At 45.2% G+C, this 27,998-nt stretch overlaps 1 protein-coding gene and 2 long non-coding RNA genes across 3 annotated transcripts in view; 2 read left to right on the forward strand and 1 right to left on the reverse strand.

Moving 5' to 3' along the window:
* LOC119000817 (uncharacterized) overlaps positions 1–15,137 on the forward strand; it is a 33,332-nt gene extending 18,195 nt beyond the window's left edge. The window contains exons 2-3 of the long non-coding RNA XR_005069413.1: positions 11,226–11,355; positions 15,049–15,137. This is a non-coding gene — a long non-coding RNA (uncharacterized LOC119000817). The remainder of the gene's footprint in view (positions 1–11,225; positions 11,356–15,048) is intronic.
* ECHDC3 (enoyl-CoA hydratase domain containing 3) lies at positions 175–18,255 on the reverse strand. The gene is made up of 5 exons (XM_037065941.1): positions 17,883–18,255; positions 14,683–14,804; positions 12,963–13,060; positions 7,823–8,023; positions 175–1,125 (listed from the first exon to the last, which is right to left on the reverse strand). The coding sequence occupies exons 1-5, from the start codon at positions 18,050–18,052 to the stop codon at positions 814–816; spliced, it is 903 nt and encodes a 300-aa protein (XP_036921836.1). The 5' UTR covers positions 18,053–18,255; the 3' UTR covers positions 175–813.
* On the forward strand, positions 18,172–27,942 carry LOC119000819 (uncharacterized). The gene is made up of 3 exons (XR_005069414.1): positions 18,172–18,610; positions 19,985–20,126; positions 27,908–27,942. It is a non-coding gene; the product is annotated as an uncharacterized LOC119000819 (long non-coding RNA).
* Positions 27,943–27,998: the final 56 nt, after the last annotated feature.

Genomic DNA, 27,998 nt, shown 5'->3' on the forward strand with positions numbered 1-27,998 from the left:
AGCTGGGCAGAGTTTGGAAGTGTGTCTGGAGCAGGTGATTTTTAGTGGGTCGAATGTGTGTTCTGCGTCCTTCCCACTTCTCTTGATGTTTTTATCCTCAGCATTAGCTCAGGGTCCCGGTTTCAGAGTAGCCCCAATGGCCAGGACACCCACTGCAGAAACATCAGGCACCTATTGTATGTCCATAGTATGGGCGAACAAAAATAAGAATTAGTTGATTTTTTCCCCTCAGATAGCTCACAGTCTGGTTAGGAATATAAAATGACCAGTTTCTCCCAATAGTTAATCTTTTAAACTTACATAAGATTATTACAAAGCCATAGGCATGATTATTTCTCAATAGAACCAGGAAGATGTTCAGTGTATAGAATATCTCATGGAGATCTGAAATGGTTCGTGTGCCTGGGGCAACCAGAGGTACCTCCACTTTAGGGGACATTTCTGATAGCAGAGGTGTGTTGGCATCCTCCTTTCACACCTCACTTTATCGTCACCTTCTCCCATGTCAGGGTGACCCCTCACTTAAGGTCCCATGAAGAACTGTATCAAATTCTAGGCTTTCTACTGTAGCTGGCCCATCACAGGTGCCCACTACTCTTAACATTAGCACTTCCTTTGACTCTCTGCGCCATCCTTTCCCCATGGAATCATACAGACAGCAATCAGCGAAACTATTATGGAGGCTACAGGAGCAGTCTGTCTGTCTTCCGTTACCATCACAAGGCCACAGTGGTTAGGCATCAGATAGGGGAGGGGGTGTCCTGAGTGCTGCTTAAGGGGCTCACTTGCCCTCGGTCCTCTAATATGGCCAGCTCACTGTGACCAGATGGGTTTTCTCTTCTGGATGAAGGCTTTGATTCCCTCCTGCCCATCCTGCAGGGCCACATTGTCCACCATGGTCTGGGAGGTCAGGTGGTAGGCCGTTCTAAGGTCCTGGCGCAGTTGCTTGTAGAAGGTGGCCTTGCCCAAAGACACCACCGGACGGCTCAAGGAGGCAATCTTTCTTGCAATTCTCATGGTCTCTTCCTCCAGCTGCTCTTCTGGCACTACTTTGCTGAGCAACCCATGGAGCAAGGCCTCCTGAGCAGAAATGGGGTTCCCAGTAAGAAGCATTTCTAAGGCGACCTGGGGGAGGAAACATGGGCAATTATTAAGACACACATATTTGGACCCACGACCACCTAAGTCCCACCTTCTCCACTTCATTCTGCTGCGGTGGTTGGTGTCCTGACTTCCTGACAACCTTGGCCTGGGTATCAGGAACAGACAATCTTTCCAGGACCAAGGAGAGTGCGGGACTCTCTGAGTCCCCTGGTCCTTCCCCAAAGCTGAGCTCCTAGCTCTGTAGAGGCAGGAGGTCTGAGCTGCCTCATTCAAGAGCCAAGCACGGGCCAGCAGCCGCCTCTGACGGGATGAAACTTAAGAATGCCTCGGCAGTGAGGCCCATCACCTCCCACAAACCAGTGCAGTGGCTGCTTTCCAGACGGATACGCATGTTCAGAAAAGCCACCACCTCAGTCTGATTGGAAAGAGCAGCCTCATCTCCCAACGGAGGAGGAAGAGTGAAAGGAATGCCTTCCAGGGACAGATGGGGGGACTAGCATGATTTTAACTTACAAGGAGAGGACGCCCCTTTCCACAGTCCTCTCCCCGAAGGTTTCCAAGGCCTGCAGAAAGGCGAGTACACCTTCCTCACTCTCTCTAGTTTCCTTGGCTCTACTGCTGGCCATGTATTGTGCTTCCATTCTGTAATTCTACAAAGCTCGGCTTCTTGAAACTCAGATTTATTATTTAATAAAATGCTTTCCAGGTGCATGAGAAACACAGAGTCTCGCCACCGCCTCTCCCCTCGCTCCCTCCTGCAGCTTGGCTGGCATCTTTGCTGTGCCTTGAACGCGCCAAGTGTGTGGTCACCTCAGTCCCTGTACTTGCCATTCCCTGGCCTGCAGTGCTCCATCCCCAGATGTCCTCATTCATGGCTTGTTCCCTCATCTCTCTGAGGTCTCTGCTCACAGGTCACCACACCAGTGTGGTCCTCCATGGCCACCCAATTACAACTGCAAAGCCAACCTCAGCACTACTCCACTGTCTGACTGTATTTTAATCCTTTGTACTTTTATCATTTAACTATATACTTTACACATCTATTTGTTTACTGTATTATCTCCATTCTGGCAGGTAAACCCGACTAGGCCGGAGAGTTTTCTTTTTATTCTTCTGTTCATTTCTATGTCTCCAGCACAAGAGGAGTGCCTTGCATACAGCAGGCAACCTACTAAATATTTATCGATGAGTGATTTAATGAATGACTGGATGGAAACAAACACAGTAGAAAGAAGTGACACTGTAGTTCTTTGGAGGCTAGGGCAGAAGGCGAAACTGCTAGCCTGGCAGGGTGGCTCAGTTGGTGGGAGCGTCATCCTGCACACCTAAAGGCTGGGGGTTTGATTCTTCCTCAGGGCACGTGCCTGGGTTGCAGGTTCAATCCCTAGGTTGAGACCCAGACAGGAGGCAACCTATCGATGTTTCTCACATCGATGGTTCTCCTCTCTTTCTCCCTCTCCCCCCTCACCATCCTTCCTCTCTTTCTAAAATCAATAAACATGTCCTTAGCTGAGGACTGAAAAAAGAAAAGTTGATAACTGCTTCCATGTGGCTCTTTCCCTCGTCAGCTCAGCCCGAGAACCAATCGCCTTGCTCTGCGGAGGCCCACGCCACACTGAGAGGCTGCGCTAAGTGTCCCATCTGAGTTCCCGGCAGCGAAGCGTGGGGGAACAGGCCTGACGCTGACTGCCTTCAGCTGTCACTCCCCCAATTTAAAAGTCTTCCCAGCTGAGGCCACAGACATTGTGGAGCAGAGATCAGTTTTCCTCACCGAGCCCAGAGCCCTGTCCAAATTACAGCACATGAGCTGAACAAATTAACTGCTGTTCTGAGCCAATAGCAGTGGGGTGTTATGCAATGAGAGATGATGGGAATAGCTTAAACTATATGTACGATATAGCGCATCATCACAATCTTTAATTACTGTTTACATTTCTATGTAGCAGGCCCCTGAAACTTCAGGTGAGAGAGCATTTAGAACCTGGTTCCCCAGTATCAGTGCCATTGTATAATTTGGACCAGATAATGTTGTGCGGGTTGTTGTGTGAATAACGTTCTGTATGTGGTGGCATCCCTGGCCTCTATCCACTGGGCGCCACCCCCACCCCGAACTTGTGATGATCCGAAACGGCACCAGGCATTGCCAAATGGCCCCAGGGCCAGTGCTGCTCCCAGTTTAGAACCACCGATTTAGATGGCTTTTCAAATCGTGAGACTAGGCTATGCTTCTGCTATCCTGGCACCTCTTCCTTCTGTCCAGGAGACCAAAGAGGCCCTAATGGCATTAAAGCTGCTCACGAAAGAAGTTTGGACTGGAGCAGGGTCAGGCCTGAACTGAGTTCCTGGCCTGCCTTCAGCTTTCTAAGTCCCCCCCCCCCACTAGTTTATGCTTCTCTCTGGGCCTCAGTTTCCTCACCCATCTAGTGGGGTGATACTGTTTAGCACAATGCTGATTTATGGGGACTTCACCCAGGCAGATTAGGTCATGGAATGGCATTCCTTAAGAAAAAGACAGCCTGCTGATTTTATAGCTCATCAGCACAACCTCTACTTGCTATTTAAGTTTCTATGCAGTGGGCCCCTGAAACTTCAGGTGTGAGAGAAGAAAATACCTCCTATTCCCTAAACCAACTCATTGCCTTTTTGGGGACACTTCTTGGGTCCCCTTAACAAGCCGGTGATTTAACACTTCCTCCCCCTGCTATCTGCATTAAAAACCACAGAAAGGACTGGAGGCCAAGGCTCACTCCCCAGGTAGTGGGACTTGTGTCTGGATGTCCCTGAGGCCACTTGCTAACTACAGACCTTAAGGGAACAATTTACCCCTCTCTGAGTCTGTTTCCTTATCTAAAAAACAGGAGTGAGACTGCCACCCTCTGGCAGAATTGTGAAGATTAGAGAAAATATATGTATTGCTTATACTGCAGTGCTGGGCACTCAGTAGGCACTTAACAAGTGCAGTGGCTGTGATTCACATGTTTATTCCAGCTGTAAATCTGTGTTTTAGGGATTGTGGCCCCTAAAAGGGTGTGATTACTTAAAGCAGAGGAGCCTTCCAGGTCCCCTCCAGGCCCGCCTGGGACAAGAACCACTGGCAGTGGTGTGCCAGTATCAGGGGCTGGGATGCTGGAGGACTCAGAGAACAAGGAAGCTGATGGAGCTGATGGATCACAGGGCTAATTCAATCGGCTGGGAAACCTGAGCAGTAAGTTGGGGCATCTAGCTACTGGTTCTCAAGGTGTTGAGCCCACATGTCTCAACTCTGATGACCCCAAAACTGACTGTTAGAGTGCAGATTATTGTGCATTCAGTCTAGGTAGGGCCGAGACCCTGCATTTCTCCAGGCTTTATGGTGAACTGCACACCAGCTGAGCAACAATGCCTTAACACTCCAGCTTCAAAGTTCTACTCTGTTCTAATTAAATTGAGAAATCACATTCCACAAATGCACATTATCGTGGGTAAATAGGCGGAAGCAAGTGTTCCTACAGCGGTGAGTGATTTGAGACGAGAGGGTTTGGACCTTTCCTGCGCTGCACCGTCATGCCAACAGCTTGGGGCACTGGCGTGTTTCTGAAGAAGGCGACCTCTGGTAGGGGCAAGCAGCTGCTGCTCCAGGCGGGTTGTTAACGTGGTGCGATGAAGATGAATTATTTAACTCACATCAGAGGAGAGGAACATTTTACAAGCATGGAATGTTATTCATGCCCAGGCTCAGTCTGGCTTGAACACAAGAGTTCTATGTCATTGTTCCTGCTCCCATGCAGCCCTCTGTGGCACAGCTGAGCAGTTTCCCATGGTGACCAGCAGAGGGTGTGGTGACCACACTGTGTCCTTAGCCTGCATCAAAAGGGCTCAACTTCCCCAACTAGGCCATTTTACAAAAGCACCTGCTTGCTTCCCTGTGGATGTGCATGGGGACACGTGCCCAACACCCACACGCAGTCGACGGGCCTGTGTATGAATGTGTTCCTGTGGGTGAAGCATGCAATTATGCCAGGTAGGCGTGCTTTGTTCAGGGTTAAGATTTTTGTGAATCTCCAGTTTCCCTCCTAAAGGCTGAGGTCCCAAGTGAGATCTGCAATCCAGAAACCTGGCAAAGACCTTAGGTGCCAACAGGCCTTTCATCCCACTAAATTCCCCTGATCAGTACCGCAAGTTCAGCTCATTAGTGTTGACCTGAAACCATCTCTCTGCTTCATGTGTCCAAATAGGCCAACATTAATGAGCCCTACATTCGAGGACTTCTACACAAGGGTCCCCAAACCCTTGTACCAACCGATCTGTGGCCTGTTAGGAACCAGGCTGCAGAGCAGGAGGTGAGCTTGAATGTAATAGGCTTGCATCATCCTGGAACCATCCCCCCACCCCGCTTTGTGGAAAAATTGTCTTCCATGAAACCAGTCCCTGATGCCAAAAAGGTTGGGGACCGCTGTATTACAATGCTGAACACTTTCAGATAGCTGACTAGGAAAAAGCCCTGGAGACTTCCAAACAAAAATGCGACAATGACTCTAGTGATTCAAAGGCCTCCAGGGGATCAGACGGGAGGAGCGCAGATCAGGGACCCACACAGGACGGTGTGGGAGATTCTCTGCCCGACTTCAGAGTGGGCCTGGCACTGAACTTTCCATGGAAAGAAAAAGTTGCTCTGGTCTTACGTCCTGCCCTTTAATCTCTCATGCCGGACAATTACGCAACGTGATTCTGAGAATAACTGGAATTCCTGGGGACTTACATCCTGTTTTTGTCACATTTTCCGTCTCTTTCTTCTCAAAAACTAATTTAAAATTTGATAAATATGGCCCTGGCTGGTGTGGTTCAGTGGACTGAGAGCCACCTGTGAACTGAGAGGTCACAGGTTCCACATCGATGTTTTTCTTCCTTTCTTTCCCTCTCCCTTACCCTCTCTAAAAATAAATTAAATTAAAAATAACAATAAAAATACAGTGTGATATAATGTGATATAATGTTTAAGTTTTTAGGAGTCAATTATAAGCCTTGATTTTAAAAGTTCAAGAATGGATTCTTCTCCTGTCAGTAGGACGATCATGATTTATATATACTGTATATGTATTTTATACATATAATTATTATCTTTTTAATCCTCACCCAAAGATACATCCATTGATTCTATACAGAGATGAAGGGGGGGAGAGACAGAGAGAGAAACATGGATGAGAGAGAAACACCAATGGGTTGCCTCCTGTACACACCGGGACCGGGGCCTGAACCCGAAACCTAGGCATGTACACTGACCAGGAATTGAGCCCATGACCCTTCAGTTTATAGGACGATGCTCCAACTGAGCTACACTAGCCAGGGAAAGACAATCATGGCTTAATTAAAAGTTTCAAACGCCATAACATGGAACCTTCCAGAATGTTGGGCGTTGAACAGCTGCATGCAGGTAGGCTAAGTAGGCAACTGCCTTTTACTATGCACAAGGCCTTGTGATATGATTTGCACAATGATAAGATAATTTATTAATAAGCTCCGACCATATGTTTGTAATAAATGCATTTTAATGTACTGGCACAAAGTAGGGACTTTATATATATACACATATATATGTGTACATATATACATATACACACATGCACACACACATTTAAGGTAAGTGTGTATCCTGGAGGGATCAAGGCACCCCTTGGGCCGAGGACGTTTCAGCCAGCTCCGTCTGACAGGCCACTACCTGCAGTCGCAGAGCCCAGGTTCAGCCAGTTTTCACGTGTGCGCGCTTGTAGGTATATGCACTCAGAATGTCCTTAAAACACACACCTCTGTAAAAACTAATGAGGAAGCACCATGAAAGAATGGAGGGCTTCTCTAAATGTCTTGGTCCTGTGGCTTGATTTCCCTTGAGTCTCATTTCTTCTGTGCCTCAGGCATGTGAGCAACTGCTAATTTTTGTAGCAGATGCTGACATGGATATTCTAGAAAGCAATTTAGTTCCCTACCTGCTATGGTATACAACACTCCCCCCACCCCATTTTTAAACAGATTTCCAATTGAGAATGAGTATGTACTTTTTCTAGAACAAAGAAGCCACTGGCTTCTACTTAAGTGCAGTAAATATTATTTTATGATGTTACAGGAAGGGGGAAAGCTTTGTCAAGAAATGGGTTTCACTTTGGTTAGCAGTGACAAAACAACTTTCACAATGTGGCTCCTGGGGCAGCTTCAACACACAAGGCACAGGCTGTTCGTGCTCCTGAAATACAACCATCACAAACTGACACACTCAGTACAGCAGCGACTTTCTGTCCTTTGTAGAACAAGACAGATTGTCAGCACACAATACGCCAGCAACACTTGTATCCTGGCATCCTGCTACTGGCATGTGTCACCATGCTAGTACAGCTCATGGGCAATGTTTCAGGGCAACAAAACTGAGCCTCAGCTGCATTTCAAATAAGATTACAAAAAATGTTTGCCTTTATGAAAACAAACAAAAAAATCCAAAAACCTAACTAGCCCATATGGAGGGGCAGGCAAGAGTGAAATGCTCAATTCACAAGGTGAAGTGCTTTGTGAGAAGCTGCATACTCCATCCCCATGCAAGACATTAGGAGGGACATTGCAGCACACCCAGCCAGCTGTGCTTCACACAGAACGTCCTGATTCAAATGCTACTTTAACAAGCGAATTTTGGAGCTAACTCTCATATGCACTGAAGGGTTACAACTGGATGGGAGGCTGCAGGGGGTCAAATTACCTTTCTTGGCATTGCTCTCGCCAAGGCCACACCAGGGGTGGAGCAGAAGAGTCCAACGTTCACACCTGGAGTGGCAAACGAGGCTTTGTCACTGGCCACAGCAATGTCACAGCTGGCAACCAGCTGACACCCCGCAGCAGTGGCCAAGCCATTCACCATGGCAATCACAGGGACGGGGTGATTCTGGATCAGCATCATGACCTGGAGGGGCGAACACACCCAGTTCACATCCATGCAAGAGGGAGGTACAACATTAAAGTTTATTTCATATGTCTTTCCTGGTTTCAGAGCCTTTTCATATCCATTAGTGTATCAGGTTGTTTTTTTTAAGGACAAAAGAAGACACAAAGAGAACTAACTTGCATTGAATACTGACTCTGAACCAGACTGTGCTATTTAATTCCTGAGAACCTCAGGGGGTAGGAACACTATGTCACAACCAGGACACAATGCTCAGAGCAGAAGCCGCCAGCCTAAGGGGACAAGATCCAAGATCTGCAAGTTGGTGCTGTGGGGTCTGAACCCGCATCTGTCTGATCCTCAGCCCTGGCCTTTTCGAGGTTACGGTCCCCTCCTCTCCAATTGCTTCCTGAGCACCCCCACAGGGGGACACAGCTGACTTCATCTCTGGAACAGTGGTTATGTTGTCACTGAGCCTGCATGGAGCGCTAGTGGTGGAAGTCTGAAACTGGCATTTTTAACTTCCTTGAAAAATTAAAATGGAAAAGGGACTGGAAGGCAGTTTCTTTAGTAATTATTCCTCAAATTACCACCATGATGTTCTCTCAATTCTATGAAAATGCTGGTGGGGAACACCCTGCTGTCATCAAAATGAACAAAATTCCTAAAACAGTGCGATTGGCACAGAGAGAACAGCCACAAACTTGTCCACGAGATACTCCTGCCCCTCCTAAGTCTCCAGAGCTTTATTTTTGCAGCTTATGAAATAATTTGGTTTATTTCTCCATTTCTTCATGACACTCTACACAGATTGTGTTGCTATGGTAACTTGAATTTGTAAATGGTTGTTCTTGGAACCCTGGCAGGGTAGGAGGGGAGGCAGAGAGGAGCTTCCTCTGGGCTTGTTTTCCATGATGGCCACTCAAAGAAAAATGACCTTCGTTGATTTTGCCCAAGGAACTTACCTTCATCCTTATAAGCATTTGATATCTGTCAGCTTTATTATAACAAAACCAATTTTATATATAAGGATAGCCCATTATATTCTATAGTAGAGGCTCTTGACTTTTCAGGGGATCACCTCTGAGAATCTAAGTGCTAGTGACCCTCTTCATAGAAGAATGCACTTGTATATACTCGCACCCCAAACTGTTCATGGATTATGGGGTTCACATACTCTAGTGAGAATGGGGATGATCAGTGACAGTGCTCATTCACAGTGAGCTGCAGTGACAAAAAGAAGGACACACCAGGACTGCAAAGAAAGACACAATTTTGTTTTAGCTCTGGATGTGACCTGTCACTCAATGAACTTTACTTATGAAAAGTAGCTGATTGTGATTAGAGTTGACCAGTTTGTCTCCTGTTTGCCACCTACAAAAGACTAAAATTTCAAACTTCCTGGTGACAAAATACTTAGGTAATCCAATATATATCAACATTAAAAACATTCACACCTTTAATCTAAATTGTACTAACGAGTAATACTCTGAAGGTGTAAAAAGCTATCTGGACAAAGTTGTTCACAAAATCATCACTGTATAATAATAAAAACAATAAATAATATAAACATATAAAAATAAGAAAGTAACTATATTAACCAGACTATATTTATTTCAATGAGAATGCTGTATTCTCATTAAAATTAAACTTCCCAAGAGAAACATCAGCATGATAGTCGGGGCCTGTGTAGTGGTATGCAGCCAGGCTGCTGGGGTCTGATGCCCAGTCTATCACTCACTCACTGCCTAATCCTTAGTCTTCACATCTGTAAAATGGGTATAATAATAGTACCAACTTTAACAACTGGAGAACTACATAAATTAATATGTCTACAGTATTCACAATATTACCTGGAACATAGTAAGCATTGAATATTATACAATTACACAATGTAATCATATCTATGTGTGATTATTCAGAGAAACAGGTACATGTAGAAAAATGGCTAAAAAAATGTAGTGAATATTTTTGTCAATTATAGTTTTCTCTGGGTGGTATGATCATGGTATGATATCAGTAATGTTTTTTCCATTTATTTTTCTAGGTTTCCAGAATTTTGTATAAACATTTATTACTCTTATAATTAGACAATTTTAAAAGTAAAGTTAGAGAGCAATTCAGAGAATAAAGCAGCTACATAATTTATCCCTTAATAGTCAAGAATTGATTATTCCTTCTATTTTACCTCTTGAATGAAGCACTCTTTGGGAGTCCAGCCTACTCCAAGATGGATATAAATTTAATTCTGCCCTAGCCTCATTGAACAGCAATGCTGAGGGTTCTATATCATATATCCAAAAGCCAGACGCCCTGCCCCATTGTCATTTCTGTGGTGGGGTGTGAGGAGGAAGCGAAGAATCTCCTCCTAGGCTGGGGTTTCCACTGTCAAACTCCACAGGATAAAAGAAGACGGACACGGGTAGGTGCCCAGTGAAAGCTGGGGCATCAGATCACAAAGGTTACTATCACTCGTCCATAATTGGGTATTTATTCTCCTTCTCACTTTGTCCTATCCCTGATTTTTAATAATTAACTATCATGCTGTACTTGTGGTCCATGACAAATCTGTTACAAATTTTAGATACTAAGCTAATTCAGCACTATCTTGCTTTCTGAAATCAAGTTTTCTCATGTATGAACCCAACATGAAATATCTAACTCATTGTTCCAATCTGCCTGTTGATTACACTTGGAAATTGAAATCTTACACAAATTTATGATGCTCATATTTATTCAGACAATTTGATTTTCTTAGAACAAAAATGTTAAAGAAATCAATGCATTTTCACTCCTGTGTGACTGCATCAGGGCTGGGCCTTGTTTGGGCACTGGGTCTTTTTCGGTGAGCCAGAAGCATCCAGGGGTTGGAAGCTTCCACGAAAATCTGGTATTTGTCCTCGGAAGCATCTCTGGCTCCCCGTGGCCCTTTGGTAACCTGTTTAGGTCCCAGTTCATGTAGATGCCCTGGCAGTAACAAAAGCAAGGTCCTTCTGGCAGGATGGAAGGCCTACTGGTTATCTTTGGAGATTTTCTATTTTGGTCAAACATACTGGGTATTAATAGGAAAACATGTTTTAAAGCACCAAGCCTTGGCAAACACAGGAGCAGACTGTTACATAATCATTAACGTGAAACAAAAGACCTAAGTCTTAGCTCTGGCTGCTTTCTCCTCTCTGTGAAGCCTCAAGTGATTCACTTTTCCTGTTTGTCCCCCATGAAGTGAGAAAACTATAATCTGATCTCCAGAAGGTTTCTGTGAAATGGCAAGGAAGACAAGCAATGGTCAAGAAGGTATCTTAATCACCTTCTGGTCCCTGCCCGCCCTTGCTCACCTCTATCTTGTCTACATAGTAAGTACTGTCATCTATTTGTTGAATCATAAATGATCAAATGAATCAATAAGTCTGTGAAAGGTAGAAAATTACACTAAGTTATCTTAGGATCAAGTTATGAAACTGTTTTCAATGTCTTGTTTCTCAATTAGATTTCCATGTTCAATTTGGTAGAAAACTTTTTTGCTTCTATTTCCCTCAATATCTTGCAAGTACCATACACACAGGAGGTACTCGATGAATACTCTTGAAATGATCAATGAAGGTGGATTCTATATTTAATTTTTTACTATCCAGGGGTTGAGATGATACACTTATAAATCATCTCAACTTTTTTTTTAAGTTTTTTTTAGTTTTTTTTAAAGACTTTATTTATTTATGCATCTTTAGAGGGAAGGAGAGAGGGAGAGAAACATCAATGTATGGTTGCCTTTTGTGTATCCCCTGCTGGGAGTTGGCCTGCAGGGAACCAGCCTGCAACCCAGGCATGTGCCCTGACTGGGAATCGAACCACGATCCTCTGGTTCACAGGCCTGTGCTCAATCCACTGAGCTACACCAGCCAGGGCATCATCTCAACTTTTTATTCTTCCTCCTTGATGGCTGTTGGCAGTTTCCATTCTTAACATGGTTAAATAGATGGAAGTGAAAATGAAGAGGTTAATTTTCCTACTTGGAGGTGGTGATCATAAAGCATGGTTGAAAGAAGCATTTGAAAATAATTTTTTTAAGTCTGAATTTTATTTTATTTTTTAAAGGATTTTATTTATTTATTTGCAGAGAGAGGGGAAGGGAGGAAGAGAGAGAGTGAGGGAAACATTTATATGACATAGAAACATCAGTTGCTTCTTGCACACGCCCAACCAGGGACCTGGCCCACAACCCAAGCATGTGCCCTGACTGGGAATCAAACCAGCAAGACCATTCATTTTGCAGGCTGGCACTCAATCCACTAAGCAACACCAGCCAGAGCTTGGAAATAATTTTAAAAATCATTATTTTTATCCCATTTATGAATGTTCTCTCTTTCTCATTAACAGAGATGTTTCAGTTTAAGATTATTTAAATTATCTTAGGTTCTTTCTCTCTAAAGATGGATATTTCCACCCTTTGCCTCTTAAAACATGTAGACCAAGACATAGCCATGATGCTGGAAATTCCACCTATCAATTCAGCATATACTTCACTCTCTTTGGCATATCACAATATCAATAGTTGTTTCTTTTTTTAAAAGATTTTATTTATTTATCTTTAGAGGGGAAGGGAAGGAGAGAGGAAGAGAAATATCAATGTATGGTTGCTTCCTTATACAGCCCCTGCTGGGAACTGGCCTGCAACCCAGGCATGTACCCTGACTGGGAATCAAACCAAGACCCTTTGGTTCATAGGCCCACACTCAATCCACTGAGCTACACCAGCCAGGGCTACAGTTGTTTCTTAAAAATCAAGACCAAATTCTTGCTTCAATGAAGGATTCACCAATGACCACAGAGGTTTTAGTAGTTCTACAGTGGTTAGGTCTCATAGGTAAAGCCTTCCCTGTAAACTAGAAGCCTAACCCAATCTTTAAAATGTACAATTATATACATTTTCAGGTTTGCAATGCCCACTGGCCTCCTGGCTTACCTCAGAACAGGTCTGAAAAACTTCGGCGTGGTATTCTGGACCTCGTTCACCCGTCAGTTCCTTTAAATCATGCCCTGAAGAAAATACAGGCCCCTCCGCTGCAAACGTTTCCAATTAAGATAAGAAAATAAAAAGGTGTAAACAGCAGAGCTGGGAAGGTCACTTATTTGTCTACTGAATAACTTTAATGAACACTTGTATTGATGCTGTGGACATGTAGAGGAAGTGAATGGCCCAATTTGGTAAGAATAATTCCAGTCAACTTGAAAAGGTACAGGCAGTATTTCGTAATGACGTCCAAGGTGAGGTATCTGTACTCTACGTGGTCCGTGGTGGGAACCAATCAAGACTTGCAATCACGCCACGGAGAGAGGGCTCAGCAGCCAGGGTGCATGGGCTCTTTTCAGAGCTGTCCCTCCAGGCTCACAGTTGTGGTTTGGGACTTGGTCTGGCCTGAACCTATATTGACTTACGTAGGTTCATCAGAATGCACCATGCCTTTGGCAGCATCCTTGTCGTTTAGTCTGCAGCCAGTGGCCACTCTCACAGTCAGGGTTGCAGTTAGGAAGATTGGAGTGTGAAGAGAACCCCTTTATTTTTCACATGGGATCTGTCATTAACGACAGCAAAATGTAACTCCACAGATAAGCTGATAACACTTTCTCATATTTTCCTTTAGTTGTGGCTCTTTTGATAAGCAATATTATTCCCTTTAAAAAGGTGAGGAAGGAAATTGTGTCATTCAGAAGTCAGCTGCCTTTGGAGCTTACAGGTAACATCCCCATGGCTGATGAATATCTGTCCTGTTTCTTTTCCATTTGCCATGTAAAACAGTTGAAATTCAACCACAGATAAGGTAACATTCTAAATATCTGCCTCCATAAATACTGACCCTTAATTTCTACAACAAAAAAAGTACATCACAGAGCATCATCCATTTTATTTTTCTGTGAATGCTTTAAGATGCTGACACTGATATTACTTGCACCATCACTATCATCACTAGATAATTCAGTAAAAAATTGTACTGGAAAAGAATAAGGAAAGAAATGAGCAAACTAGGGCACCCTTCCTGGCACCACTGACGATTACGGATATCGGTGGAAAGTTTGGTAGAAGCAGAAAAGACGAACCAGTCAACGGCCTGAGCAGCCTGGTCCCCGAGGATGTGGTAGGGCTGCCTCAAGGATCAGAGATTACACCCATCTTATCTGGTCCGTGAGGGAACCGATCATCATTGTCAGTAAATCATCTGACTTTGATGGGAAGACCAGCACAGCCAAGTGTGGCAATGTTTCATAGCCCCCACTACTCAAGGTTTTTTTTTTCTTTTTTTGTGTGTCGTTTTACCTTTTTATTGTCCTCCCATATTTACTGTTACTTTATTTCATGGCTGTTTTGCCAAAACTGAGTAATACCACATGTACCAACATGCAGTGAGAATCCACTTAATCTCTACAACGTATTTTAAGTGAACACTGCCTTTGTAAATTTTTACAGGGCTTAAAATGTTATCTTCTTTCTTTTTATTGCATTTTTTCCAATTACCATTGTCCCTTTTATGCCCCCTCCCCAAGAGTATTTTTATAATTAATGTTCTTGTAAAGGAGCTTCCAAACAATTCTCCTGTTAAGTGAGGGAGTGCCCCAGTTAACCAAAGAATTTTGAGAAAAGTCTTTTGGGTACCGCAGAACCCTGATGACCGAGATCAAATAAGTACCTGAAATGATAATGACTTTCAGATCTTTGCTTTCAGCTTCATGAAGAATGTCACTTCGGAGCGATTTCAGCATTGCCAGCGACAGCGCATTTCTCCTCTTTGGATTGCTCAAGACAATGTTCCTGCAAAGAACATTTTATAATTACTGGGTCATATACCAATCAAAAGAAGCAAGGACCCCTGTAATTCCTTTCTAATCTTGGAGCTATTTTTAAAATACTAGAAAAGAGAACTGCTGGTACTTAGAGGCAAATGAGATGGTCTGTCACTCTCTGGAGTTATAGCTAAGTCAAAACAAGAAATCTTCCTGATATGCAGGCTGGGTTTTCTCCCTCTCCCCTTGATTTGTTTCTCTTTTTTCTCCAGGTTTGCTGTCAGAAACATTCCTGCCACCTCCACTGAAAAGGCATGTCAGAGCCGTTCCAAAATCATTGCCACGCACACTGAGAGGCTACACAGTTTGTAAGACAGCGGCAGGAGCCAGAGGAATCTGACACACAGTGCCACCTATCCTTCTCTCCGTTGTCCTTCAGAAATAACACAAGTGCCAAGAATAAAATCTGCCCCCGACCTCCTCTCACCCACCCACCCCATGACAGCCACAGTGCAGCTGCCCATACACACATATGACAACATTTTTCCATCTCTTATGGTGGCAACCTGTAATTGTGCACAATGATTCATGCTGTCTGAGAATGGAATGACAGGTGAAGAACAAAAGGACACAACTGCACAGCATGGGCTCTTTTGGACATGTCATCTCACTAGAAGCTGGTATTCAAAGGCCTGCTTGCTATTTTAAGTATGCTGATTACCATAACATGTATTGTCTTCTTACTGCCTATATATACAGAAAAGTCTTATTTTTGCTGTTACATGGAACAAGTGGCGACAATAACCAGATTGTTATATATTTTAGGTCTTTCCCATCGGCCTCCATCCACGTGTTCTGCCTTCCTCATTCTTTCCTGAATCTGATATTCCTACCACTATATGTCAGCGTGGATTCTCCATAAATAGACTCCTGTGCCACTGTTTTCTGGAAAATCACTTTGACGATGGAATTTCAGTAGAATACCATTTTCTTGGGAATATCATTTCCGTTTTGCTGCCACGTTTAGGTGGCTGAGATATTCATCATTGTTTCTCATATACATACTGTCTCCCAAGTACCAAAACGACTTGCAGCTGAAATGCTGATAGACTTCAAAACCTATATTGGGCAAGGGGGTCGGGGGGAGATGGTGATGAGAGAACTGCTGACAAACCTCCAAGTAAAATAATGAGTGTGCTTGCTGGAGCAGACCTCAAAAGCTGCCATCCTACCCATGACATATGTTTAAATTAAATTCTAAGGCCTCAGGCAAAATTATGTAAAATGATGCCAGCCCCCAAATGCCTGAGCTGCATAGCAGTGTCTGTTCATGTGCATCCCATAAATCCTTTGGCTTTGTGTGTAACACACCCTGTCAGAGCGCTCAAAGTCGCCGAGTTCACTTTTCAACCCAGGATAACCAGGCTCCTGTTCCTGCCACTCCAGTGAAACTCTTCTCACCTAGCAGCCCCTAGTTGTCTGAACCAAATCCAGTGGCCATTTGGATTATGTTCTCCTTCTGGAAACACATTCCTCCTCTCCAGGCCCTTCCCTACTTCTCTACTTCCATAGGCTCCTAGCCTTCTGCTAACCCCTAAATGCCAGTCATTTTCAGAGCTCCCTCTTGTGCCCAGAGCAGCAGCCAATTCAGAGCCGGCCCTCCCTACACGACAGTGGTGTTGCTGAGAGGAGCAGCCTTGGCACAGGACACTCAAAGCTTGACTGAGTTGTTGGATTTGGGGGCTCCCTTCCTACTGAATGATTCCCAGGATCGATGATAGGTTGTTCTAATCATGTCTCTCTTTCTGATTCATGTCTAACTCTGGAGAACTCCACCAGGCCTCCTTTAGTCAGGTGGCTGCCATGCCACAAGTCAGGCTTCTGACCAGATGGACCCAGATTTGCCCTCTTCCAGGTGTGCCCATCCAAGTGGGTAGGATACCGAGATGTGCTCATGTGGAATCGCCTCCCTCCAAACCCTGCTGCAGTTACTTGAAACCCTGGAGTTTCCTGGCTGTGGGCATCCATAGGCCCCAGGGGGACCAAAAGTTGTTTATAGGAGTGAGAGGGCAGAATATGGGCACGTGGATGGGATATCTGCAGACCTACTAGCCAAGCCCCTGGAAGAAACGAGAGGTGAAGATAGGAGGGGGTAAGTGAAGGCTGTGAAGAAAAAAAAGAAAAAAGAAAGAAACTAGGCCAGTGGCTGGCTCTCCACTGGCTCACCTAGGCAGGACTCCTAGGAGCCCGAGGGTTGTAAATTCAAACACAGCCTTTGAGGTTTTATGAAGGCCTACTTGTTAGGGCTGGAGAAAAAAAAACATATTTAGCACTAGTTTGATTTGTAACTTTTAAATACTTAGAATGCTACTTGGGCCTTCTGTTGGGCCCCTGACTGGCTAGGCAAAATCAGGATGAGGCCTGGATGGGGCTTGGGGCCCTTCAACCTTTACTTCATCGTCCAGTTTGTGTTGTGTACACAGGTATAGTTTTAAGGGCTTTTGGGTTGTTGAGCCAAAGGGCAGCACTCAGTACATTGTGTCCTTCATCCTATTTATTTTCCTGGCACTTCTCGGTGAGGGCCAAGGAGCACCTTTGCTAGGCCTAACATACCTTTGGAGCCAGATCAGGTTCGTGAGGCACAGAACCCTCTAGTAAAGGGGTGGTGTCTCAAAGACCACAGCGCCAATGGGGTCACCAGCAGAGCTGCCCACACTGAGTCTGAGTCCTGTGACAACTCGGCTCGGTTGCACTGAGAGTTTAGGAGGGGGGCAGTCCCACTTGAAGTTCTCAGGCATGAGTCTTGCAGGGTCCCAAACGTGACTGCACCCAGGCGAGTGACCTCTTTAAGCACTACTTCCACTATTCTCGGCTGGCCTACCCCGCAGGCAATGACAGACGACCGGGGTGGGGAGGCAACGCGGCGAGGCGCTGACCACTAACAGAGCCCTAGTAGGACTCCGCACTCCCTGGGGTGACGGGGCGCGGCGTCTGGCCATCTCTCTCCCCGTGTCCCCGCCAGTCCACCCCACCTGAGAACTGCCCCACACGCCTGCGGGCGCAGGCCGCTGCCGGAGGGTCAGGGCGCCCGCGGCCAGCCGCTGACCTGATGCCGTCTCGCTGCTGAGCGCTGGTGGGTCGCTGCGCGGGCTCGGACTGACCCGCCCCGGGCGGGCCCCTGCTGCAGAAGCCGGCGGCGAGCGGAGCCCGTGGGCCGCGCCGGAGCCAGTCGGGTACCTTTGACCCGAAGGCCCGGAAGCCCGTGACGGCGGCCATTGCGGCCAGAGACGCGCCCCAAAGACCGGACGCCCGAAGCGCAGGTCGAGTCCGGCCGCTGCGCTTCCAACGCGGGGAGAACCGGCTGGATATCCCAGTCCTCTTCCACGATGGGACTCTCCCCGGCAGGATCCCTCCTCCACCGCCCAGACTCTCCAACCAACCGCCCGAGTCCTCCGAGGTCCAGCCCCTCGGCCTGGCCCACTACCGCGCCACTGGGCCCCGGACCCTGGAGCCCCGCCCCCGTTCCTCGACCGCCAACTCGGCCTTAGGCGCCGGGCCCTAACTCCCTCTACCCGGGCTCTCACCAGAGGTCCCGCCCCGCGCGGCGTCCCCCTCCGCTCCAGGCACCGCCCCGGATCCCGCCCTCACCTTGACCTGGGCCACTGGCACGCCGCCCTCGAAAGGCTGAGGGGTGGAGCCTAGGTAGGGGGCGAGAACTCGAAACCCGCAGGCGCTCTCCACGGTTTGTTTGCCCTAGTACGGCCAGATCGAGAGATTAAAAAGAGTCGAGGAGTGAGTTGGTTTGTTTCTTTCTGCACCAACACCAAGAATGTGGTAAATTAACCTAGATTAGAAAAATGAATGTCATCAGGTAGTGAGTGGTGTGATTTCTGGAGGCCTCTTTGTTGCTTCACCTCACCCACAGAAAACTGCCCAGGCCTAGAAGATGATCACAGCTTAGGACACAAGGGGTTTCCCACTCCGACATTGACTTTTGAATGCTTTATATCCTCCTTTCAAGAAGCCCTGGGATCTACATTTATCTCTTGGGTTTTTCAAATGCTCCGGGGAGGGAATAATAGGCCCTTTTCAGGGTCTAAGTGGCTGCCGCGAGAAAGGGCATATCCTGCAGTTAAAAGCTTAAGTACGATGAGGATGTTCTCATTTTCAGTTGTTAGTTAACTGCTTCCCGTATTTGTTAAATTCTGGAAGTCCGGTTATTTGCAGGACACTTAGAAGATATGGTCTTGGTCCTCAATGATCCTATAGTCCCTGGGGGAGACACCATGCCCAAGACCCTCCACACTTTTTATGCTAGAAGCTGTGCAGCAGGGGTGGCCCTCGGTCCATATGTGGCCCAGGGTGGCTATGAATGCAGCCCAACACAAAATCGTAAATTTGATTAAAACATTATGAGATTTGTTTTGTGATTATGTGTCACAGTGTAGTTAATGTGTGGCTCAAGACAACTCTTCTTCCAGTGTGGCCCACAGATGCCAAAAGGTTGGACACCCCTAAGAGCATACTAAAATGAGTCCATTGAGATTGTACAGTGGCTTAATATAGTCACACATTGGGTTCCTCTGAGTGAGGCTCTCTTTAATTCTCAGCTTCATAATTGGACAGAACACATGTACAGAAGTATATTTTGAAATATCAGTTGATGGCACCACCATCACTTCATATCCTTGGTCCTCACTCCATTCAGGTAGCTGGGGTATTCTCATTCATTGTCTCCAAGGGAAAAGGGGTCTGACAGGATTCAGAGACAAACAGGGGACAATTCTTAGCTTCTGAGTTGTAAATTCCCAGCAGATGGGGGTTGGAGAAACACCAAACAGATATAACAGATTAGGTGGGTGGGCACTGGTAAGTTGGAACAAGGCTTTTTGCTCAACACCAGATTAAAGTCCCCCAGGTTTGGGGGCAATGATAGGGCAAGGAGGCCCTGTAGGAAAAGCCAGGAGAGGGCAACTGTTTTAGGACTTAGGGAAGGGGTGGACTAAAGCCTCCTGAAGAAGTGGGAATGGTGGAAAGCCTCAGCTCAGGTGGAAGCAGGCTTGCTCATTTTCTTGGTTAGAACCCCAGGGGAGTTATGAGACTCCAGGGGATGTGGAATGCCTGGGCAGATAGGTCTGAACACCTGCCAGAATTTCACATGGCCCAGTATGATGCTGTGACAACAGATTGGTCCCTGTCTTCTGACAGGGGGGCTTGCAAACAGCTGAGAGACGTGTGAACCTGAGGAGGCTTTGAGGTGGGGAGTGGAAGATGACTCAGCCAGTGCGGACTGACAGGTTGAAGACAAAGTGGGAATGAGGACACCTTGGATGGATGCCATCACCTGCAGGTAGGCTGAAGTATGATGAAGTAACAAAACAAGTACAAGTGGCACAACAACAAAGCCTCATTTCTTACCCACACTGTTGGCCTACTGCCGATCAGCTGAAAGCTCTGTGCTAGGCCAGCACTGTCCTCACCCAGGGGCCTGATGGAGCAGCCTGTTTGGAAGGTTGGCTGTTTCTATGGCAGAGGAATTTTTTTCAAAAGGAAGAAGTATGGAGAAGTATGAACTGGCACTTAAATCTTCCTTCTGGAAATGCCACATTTCATTTGCCAAGGCAAGTCATGTGGGCACACTTCTGGGGTACAAGGAAGTATAACCCTCCCATATGTTTGGAAGAGGAGAGCTGGCATTTTTTTGAGCAATGGCTACCTAATGAGTAGCACACCACCTAAGCACAGGGCCTGGTGTTATAAACTAGCTCATACTTATTATTACTCAGGGATTGGAGATAGAACTCCAAATTGGCTTAAGTTTTTGCCATCAGGCAGAATGAGGGTTTGAAATAGAAGTTAAGCTCGTAAATAAAATGAAGTTAAATTTCTAGGACACCTGAGTGTCTGCCCTGGGATTTATATTCACCCTCTAAACCATGTCAAGTGCTGCAGAAGAGGCAGAACATGCTACCTGAGGCTGCAGGTCATGCAGGATCAAAAGGTCTGATCAGAATGATCACCATCGTGGTCCAGAGTCCACCACCAGAGGACGTTTCTCACCTTCGTACTAAGATTAGTACAAAGTATTGCTAGTACTCTCTCGTGGGCTCATTGGGACAGGCTCGTCTCCCCGTGAGAATGATGGGGAACAGTGGAGTCCAGACAGAGGGACGTTGCCCAGGTGATGGCTTGGGCATGGCTCTGCTCCAGATCTCACACACAAAGGCTATTTAGAGCTCTTGGAGATTAATACCTGTGCTTTAAAGAAGACACACTCTGGGGTTTTGCCTTTTGGCTTTTGAACTTCTTTGGTGAGTACAATTGTCTGTGACAGTGTAGGGAACAATCTATGACAGTGAATAAAAATTCAAAACTCCTGGATTTTAATGAGGTTTTTGATAAATCTAGTTGACCCTTCAATCTCTGGTGCTCATGGCAATCTATGGAAGGAAATAATTTTATCGTTTGGGCAATGGCTTTTGGAGTGCTTGGTTACTTAGAGTGGTAACATTCTAGGTGGTGCAGAATCGCATCATTGAAGTCATTTGTCAAAGCCACCTGCTTTTCTGGGATTTCAGTCTAGATAGGCTCAAGCTTACATCTCAAATATTGTTGTTATTGGCAAGGGTAGAGGCTGGATGGTAAATGGAGCTTTCTGACAATTCTTGCTTGTTCATGTTTGCTTTTGTTAAATGTATTAAATATGTATTAAATTTTTTAAAAGAATTTTGGGCCAGTGAAGGGACTGCTTTATTCCAACACAGGAGTTGGAATAGATGAGAGAATTGGAACACTGGGTTTTGAGAAAAAGAAGTAACTAGGGCCTGAAAGTCACAGATGAACATGAAATGTTTTAGGTACAACACTCACCTGCTTTTACATTTTATTCAATAATAGTAACAGCTACTCTTTAAGAAGCCCCCCTCTGTGCTGGCGCCTGCACATGGTGCTTTATTGATGCATCTGAAGGTACTTGTGAGGCAGCCCTGCTCACACTCAGCACAGTGGTCACAAAGTTGGGGCCGGGAGCCAGAGGTCACCTGAAGGTTGGTGCTACAATGGTGGTTTCCATGGTCATCTACATTCCTGTACCTGCTCTGCCAGCCCTTCCATGTCTCCTTCCTCCCCTCATTTCTTCCAGAGCCTGTAGCTGTCTTGAGAGTAGCAGGACACACAAAGAGCAAAGTGGAGATGGACAGCCATGCATTTTCCGAGCAGGAGCCAATATCACTTGCTGAAACGCTTGTCCAGCCTTCAGCAGTGCAAGACTCTTTTCATCCAGGCTCTTTCTCCAGGCTCCCTCTGCCTCTCATTAATTTTGGTAGGGGCTGCTCGTCTTTCTTCTCCCTTGTTCAGCGCTCTTCTAATCTATTTTTGCACATGGGCCTTCTCCCTGACACAATTTGATTTCTAGGTTGCTAGCAGGCTTCTCTCTGCCTTTGATTTATGTGCTCCTTCCCCGTGCCACATGTCTTTGCCGTACAGATGTGTCTTCGCTACTTTTCACATTTCCTTTAAAGACCCACAGATGCCTGGCAGAATGTTTCAGACATAATGCAGAATAAACGACAGTTCTAGGGAGCCTGGTGTCTCAGGCTTGATGTAGAAATGAAGGAAGTTTCAGAACTCCTCAGGGTGCAGAGAAAGAAAAGTAGAGGGCAGATTTTTAGCTGCATATGGAAAGGTTTTTGAACTTCTTATTGATTTCAGGCCCTTCTAAGACAGGCATGTGAAGACACAGTTCAAAGATACAATGTGAAAGACACAGGGCTTACTTTCCACGGAGATCCTCTGGCATCTGGCTGACTCTCCAGAATGAGCTTCACCCTCATCGCCCCCACATCTGTCCCCCCTCCCCTCCCTCAAAAAGTCATAGGAGGGGCAAGCAGCCATAAAAACAGAAATGTTTCGGACTTTCATTGTTTCACACAGCTGCAGATGCTTTTCAATGCCCGGTTTTATTTTATGTTTTATTGATAATCCACTAGTCAGTATCCAAACACCTTTTCCAGACCTGGAATTTCTTCAGAAAGACCCATGCCTTACGCTGGGTGAACACTTAGAAACGACATGGGGCAGAGGAAGTGCAGGATGAAATTAACTTCCTTTTATCTTCACTTAGCACAAATTCTTGAGTTTGTGCTAAGCCATGCAATCCCTTTTCCTCCACAGGACTTGGTAGTCTGTGTGAATTTGTCTCATGTCTCATCCGTAACACCACGGACACTGCAGGCCAGTGTCCATGATGGTGGTGGTGGTGTGTAGGTGTATGTGCGCATGCACCAGCAGGTGGGGACAGGGAATGACGGGGTTTGCTTGACTGGAAAAGGCACGATTTCCTACTTGGCTTCTGGGAAGGAGGGATGGGTTAGTTCTTGGTAGTTACTAGCTTACTAGTAGTTTAATGACCTTAGCAAGTTACCTCTGTGCCTGTGTGAAGGCCTCCAGAGCTTACAAAAGCTAGAGCTGACTTCTGTGATTCTGGAGGAGAGCTTTGGACACTTTACAAAGTGAAAAACATTAAGAGGGTATGATGTGAGTCAGTGTTCCCCGTGTGACAGCCTTCTAAGTCTGTGTACATCTAATAAGCCCTGTGCAGAGCTGAATAGCTCTAAATTATAAGGGTCTTTTTTAAAAAATGTAATTGACATATAACATATTAGTTACAACATAATGATTTAATATTTATGTATATTGCAAAATGATCACCACAATAAGCCTAATTAACACGTACTGACACACAGTTTCAATTTTTTCCTTGTGATAAAAACTCTTAATTAAAAAAATTTTATTGTTGACACTATTACAGATATTCCCTATTTTGTCTCACTTTGTCCCTCTCCAAGCAGCCCCGCCCCCAGCCTTCACCACATTGTTGCCTGTGTCCATGGGTTGTGCATATATGCATATGTGTTCTTTGGTTAATCTCTTTCAGTCCCCCGACTAACCTCCGCTCTGAGATCTATCTTTGTTTTCCGTGTATCCATAACTCTGGTCCCATTTTGTTAGTCAGTTTCTTTTGTTCATTAGATTCCACATATAAGTGAGATCATGTGGTAATTGTATTTCTTTGACTGGCTTATTTGGTTAGCATAATAATCTCTAGGTCTATCTATACTGTTGCAAAGGGTGGAGTTCCTTCTTTTTTATAGCCGCATAGTATTCTATTATATAAATGTACCACATCTTTTTTATCTGCTCATCTACTGATGGGCACTTGGGCTATTTCCAGATCTTGGCTATTGTAAATAACACTGCTATGGATATGATGAAAAATTTTAAGATTTCTTTCTTAGTAACTTTCAAATGTAAAGACAGGGTTATTAACTATAGTCACTATGCTGCACATTACATTCCCAGGACTTACTTATTTCATAACTGGATGTTTGTACCTTCCAACCACCTTCACCAGTTTTGCCCACCTCCCACCTGCTGCCCCTGGCAACCACCAATCTCTCCTCTGTATCGATGGGTTCAGTTGTGTTTTTTGGTGGCTTTTTAGATTTGATCTGTGAGAGCATATTGTCCATGTGTGTTTGTCTGACTTATTTCACTTAGCGTAATCTTCTCAAGGCTCATCTGTGTTTTCAAAAATGGCAGGATTTTCTTGTTTTTTAGGGCTGAATAGCACGCACATGTACACGCTCACATATACATACCATGTTATCCACTCATCCACTGATGAACATTTAAGTTGTTCTCGTGCCTTGGCTATGGTAAAGAACGCTGCAGTGAACACGGGGGTGCTTATATCTTTCTGAGTTAGTGTTTCTGTTTCTCTACAATGAATATCCAGAAGTGGAATTTGTAGATTATATGGTAGTTCTATTTTTAATTTTGAGGAACTTTTTTTTGCTGCTTTTCATAGTTGCTGAACCAATTTCCATTCCCACCAACAGTGAACCAGGGGCCTTTTTTCTCCAACGACCACCAATACTTATTTTTTATCTTTTTGATAATAGCCATTCTAACAGGTCTGACATGATATCTCAGTGTGGTTTTGATTTTCATTTCCTTGGTTATTTGTGATGCCTCAACACCTTTTCAGGTAACTGTTGGCCATCTGGATATCTTCTTTGGAAAAATGTCTATTCAGATCCTCTGCCCATTTTTAAATCAGATTTTTTTTTTGCTATTGAGTTGTATGATTTCTTTATATACAGGGTCCAGCACAAATAATGCCCTATTTTATTACAAAATCATAAGCATGTAATTCTGTAACATAACAATACCGCACTCAAGCACACCATATGACAGTTTAGGTGAAATGTTCAAGTCGCTGTCCACCTCATGAGAGACATTCATGTACCCTACAACATGAATGTACCCTTCAACAACACTCAAGTAGGCGTTACTTCTTCTGGACCCTGTATTTTGGATATTAACCCTTTATCAGATGTGTGATTTGCAAATATATCCTCCCATTTCGTAGGTTTTCTTTTCATTTTGTTGATAGTTTCCTTTGCTGTTTAGAAACTTTTTAATTGACTGTAGTCCCACTTATTCATTTTGCTTTTGTTGCCTTTGCTTTCAATGTCAAATCTAAAAACTTAACGTTAAGACCAATGTTAAGGAGCTTACCACCTACTTTTTTGTTCTTATGGTTTTAGATCTTGATTTTCAATCTGTTTGAGCTGCTATGGTTTTTATATGATGTAGTGTAATTCAATTTCAAAGTAAGTGGGAGTTAGTACCTTCCATTTGAATGTCTGTGTTTCTCTTAGTGGCAGCAAACTTGAGCTCTGGATGCCTTTATGTTGTCTTTCTCTTCCAAGCCCCTCGCCCTCCCCACAGCAATACCCTCCTGTTCCTTCCACTGCACCCCTGCCCCCAGCCCTGTTCCCTTAGGTGTGTCTTGTTTCCCATTCCCCAAGCGCAGAGAATCACACTCTAATTCAACCGCTGTTTCTCACCTTATTTCTCACTCCTGTCTGGATATCTAATCAGGTATTGTCCTCGTTCCCTGAAGTTAGGAGGTCCCAGTCTATACCCATTGTCTCCCCTCACTTGGTCACATATCTTCCTTTTATTCCTACATGGGCTCAAAGCTTTCATGTTTCTTTGAACACCTTTCTTACCCTTACTTTTCCCCGAGACTGGAGGTTTCCCAACTGTCGTAGACCGCTCTGTCTGGTTTCAGGAATTGCATCTCAACCCCTTGTGGCTAAGGGTGACCTTTGGAATGCGAGCCACAGGAGACAAAGCTTGTCTGGTAGCAAATGCTGCCTCAGTTTCCTCTCCCTGCCCCCAAAGCATGGTCAAAAGTCAATGACAGGTAAGACCCCTCACAGTGGGGGACAACCTAAGCCAGACTCGATCACTTGGGAGGCCTTCATGGAAGGACTCAGGGGGCTGCAGCAAGGAGCAAGGGACTCTCGCTCCCCCCGCCCCCCCCCCGCCCCCCTGCTTTGACACAGCCCAGTCACCATGTTCTCTGGGAGAAGTGCTTCCTGGCTCTAATCCTCTAAGCCTGAATACCTGTTGGGGAGAGGTGCAGCTCCTTGCCTTGCTAGAGCATGTCCTGGGGGAAAATCTGGCATCACAAAGATTTGCTGATAAACCTGTGAAATCTGCTCTGCTAAGAGTGCTTTCATTCATATGGTAAGAGTCCAAGAGGAAATGATTATGTCTCCCAAAGTTTCTGCAACTCTCTTCCTGACAGACTCTGACTCATAGTAAGCCCTCAGATTTCTTTGAAATCTTATCTACTGTTTGATCCTTGTCCCACTGTATTCCTGTGTATTAGAAACCAATAAAAGGCCCTGGAAGAGGGGGCTCGAGGCCTTTTTCTCTTCAGAGAAATTGGCCACTGCTGGTCTTTGTCTCCCCTGAGAAACTGGCTACAGCTCACTTCTCCTTCCCAAGCAGATCATGTCATGTCTCGGCCACATTGGCTTTCGTCTGTGGCACACGGGGGGACTCACGCGAAGCTGCCCCTACACCCAACCATGGGAATTTGGGTGAGGTTGTTCCAAACTACATACTGACCACCCTCCCCTCCGTGTTTCTTCCATCCCATGCCCCATTAAGACAATTGCAGTGGCCTCCTAATGTGTCCCTCTCACTCTAGCCTTTCCATCCTGTGGCCAGATTAGCTTCCTCAGAGCCCTTTTCACTGTCCCCAGAGACAGCTGCCTTGGTGCAGCCGCCACTGCCTCACCTGGCAGAGGCCTCAAAACCGGTGTCCCAGAGCTGCCTGTGTCCCCTCCTGAACATCAGAGTGAGGCTTATATTTTGTAGACAGTCACATTGCTCCCCAGCCTTCTGCGGCACTTAAAATCCAGGCTCATTGCCATGACTTGCAAGGTCGGCATGAACTAGTGTCCATTTCCCTCCACCTCTTGCCACTCTCTCTTGCTTCTTCCTCCACTCACATCAGCCTTTTCCCAGTCTCTTAAGGTCAGAAAACTTCTTTCTTCTTCAGGCCTTTATGCAAGCATGAAAGGCCCATTTCCCAAACCTCTACCTGGCCATCTCTCATGTATCCTTCAGATGTCAGTTCTAACATTTTCTCGAAGAGGACTTCCCTCACTCTCACTTTCAGTTGAATTTCCAGGCCCTCATTATTCTCATAGGGTCTTGTTCTTCATCATCTGCATTATCCTAATCTTTAATCACCGGAATACTTCTTTATCATCTCTCCCTGCTGTAAACTCTGTGATAGCAGGGCCTGTGTGCATTTCTCTCACTACCCTGTACCCAGTGCCTTATGCCTGGCACAGGTAGACACACACGATTTGTTGAATAGGTCAAAGAGTAAGTGACCTTCTCTCCTCCAGTACCTTCTCTGGCTCCCACTATGTCACCCAGAGAAGTCCAAGTTTGTTTGACCTTTTTAAATTTTAAAATCTTAATTTTTTATTTCAACATTTATTTCAATTACAATTGACATCAAGTTCGTTTGATCTAAATTCACATCATTATCCTTCACCAAGTCATGATCCCACCACACAAAACTCCTTGCTATTATTTTCCTAACTCCTCCTGCATTTTTCTGCATTAATAGCTTTATGTTACCATTAGTTAAAAGATTTCATGAGGAAACCAGTTAATGACTGGCCCTACATTAGACCCATGTTGAATGCAATATTGGCTATTTATTTATTTAAGATTTTATTTATTTATTTTCAGAGAGAGGGGAAAAGAAGGAGGAAGAGACGGAGAGAAACATCGATGTGAGAGAGAACCTACAACCCAGGCATGTGTCCTGACCAGGAATCGA

The sequence above is a fragment of the Sturnira hondurensis genome, unplaced genomic scaffold (genome assembly GCF_014824575.4).
Source record: "Sturnira hondurensis isolate 20B ecotype Veracruz unplaced genomic scaffold, ASM1482457v3 Scaffold0016284, whole genome shotgun sequence".
In the NCBI taxonomy this organism is placed as follows: domain Eukaryota; kingdom Metazoa; phylum Chordata; class Mammalia; order Chiroptera; family Phyllostomidae; genus Sturnira; species Sturnira hondurensis.

What these genes read in the sequence shown, in the direction of transcription:
- ECHDC3 (XM_037065941.1), bottom strand. Translation starts at nt 18,052, where the DNA reads ATGGCCGCCGTCACGGGCTTCCGGGCCTTCGGGTCAAAGGTACCCGAC. An exon ending in CAGCAGCGAGACGGCATCAG is followed by an intron (nt 14,805 to 17,882) that starts GTCAGCGGCTGG and finishes TGTTCTTTGCAG; the next exon opens with GAACATTGTCTTGAGCAATC. An exon ending in GAAAGTCATTATCATTTCAG is followed by an intron (nt 13,061 to 14,682) that starts GTACTTATTTGA and finishes AAACGTTTGCAG; the next exon opens with CGGAGGGGCCTGTATTTTCT.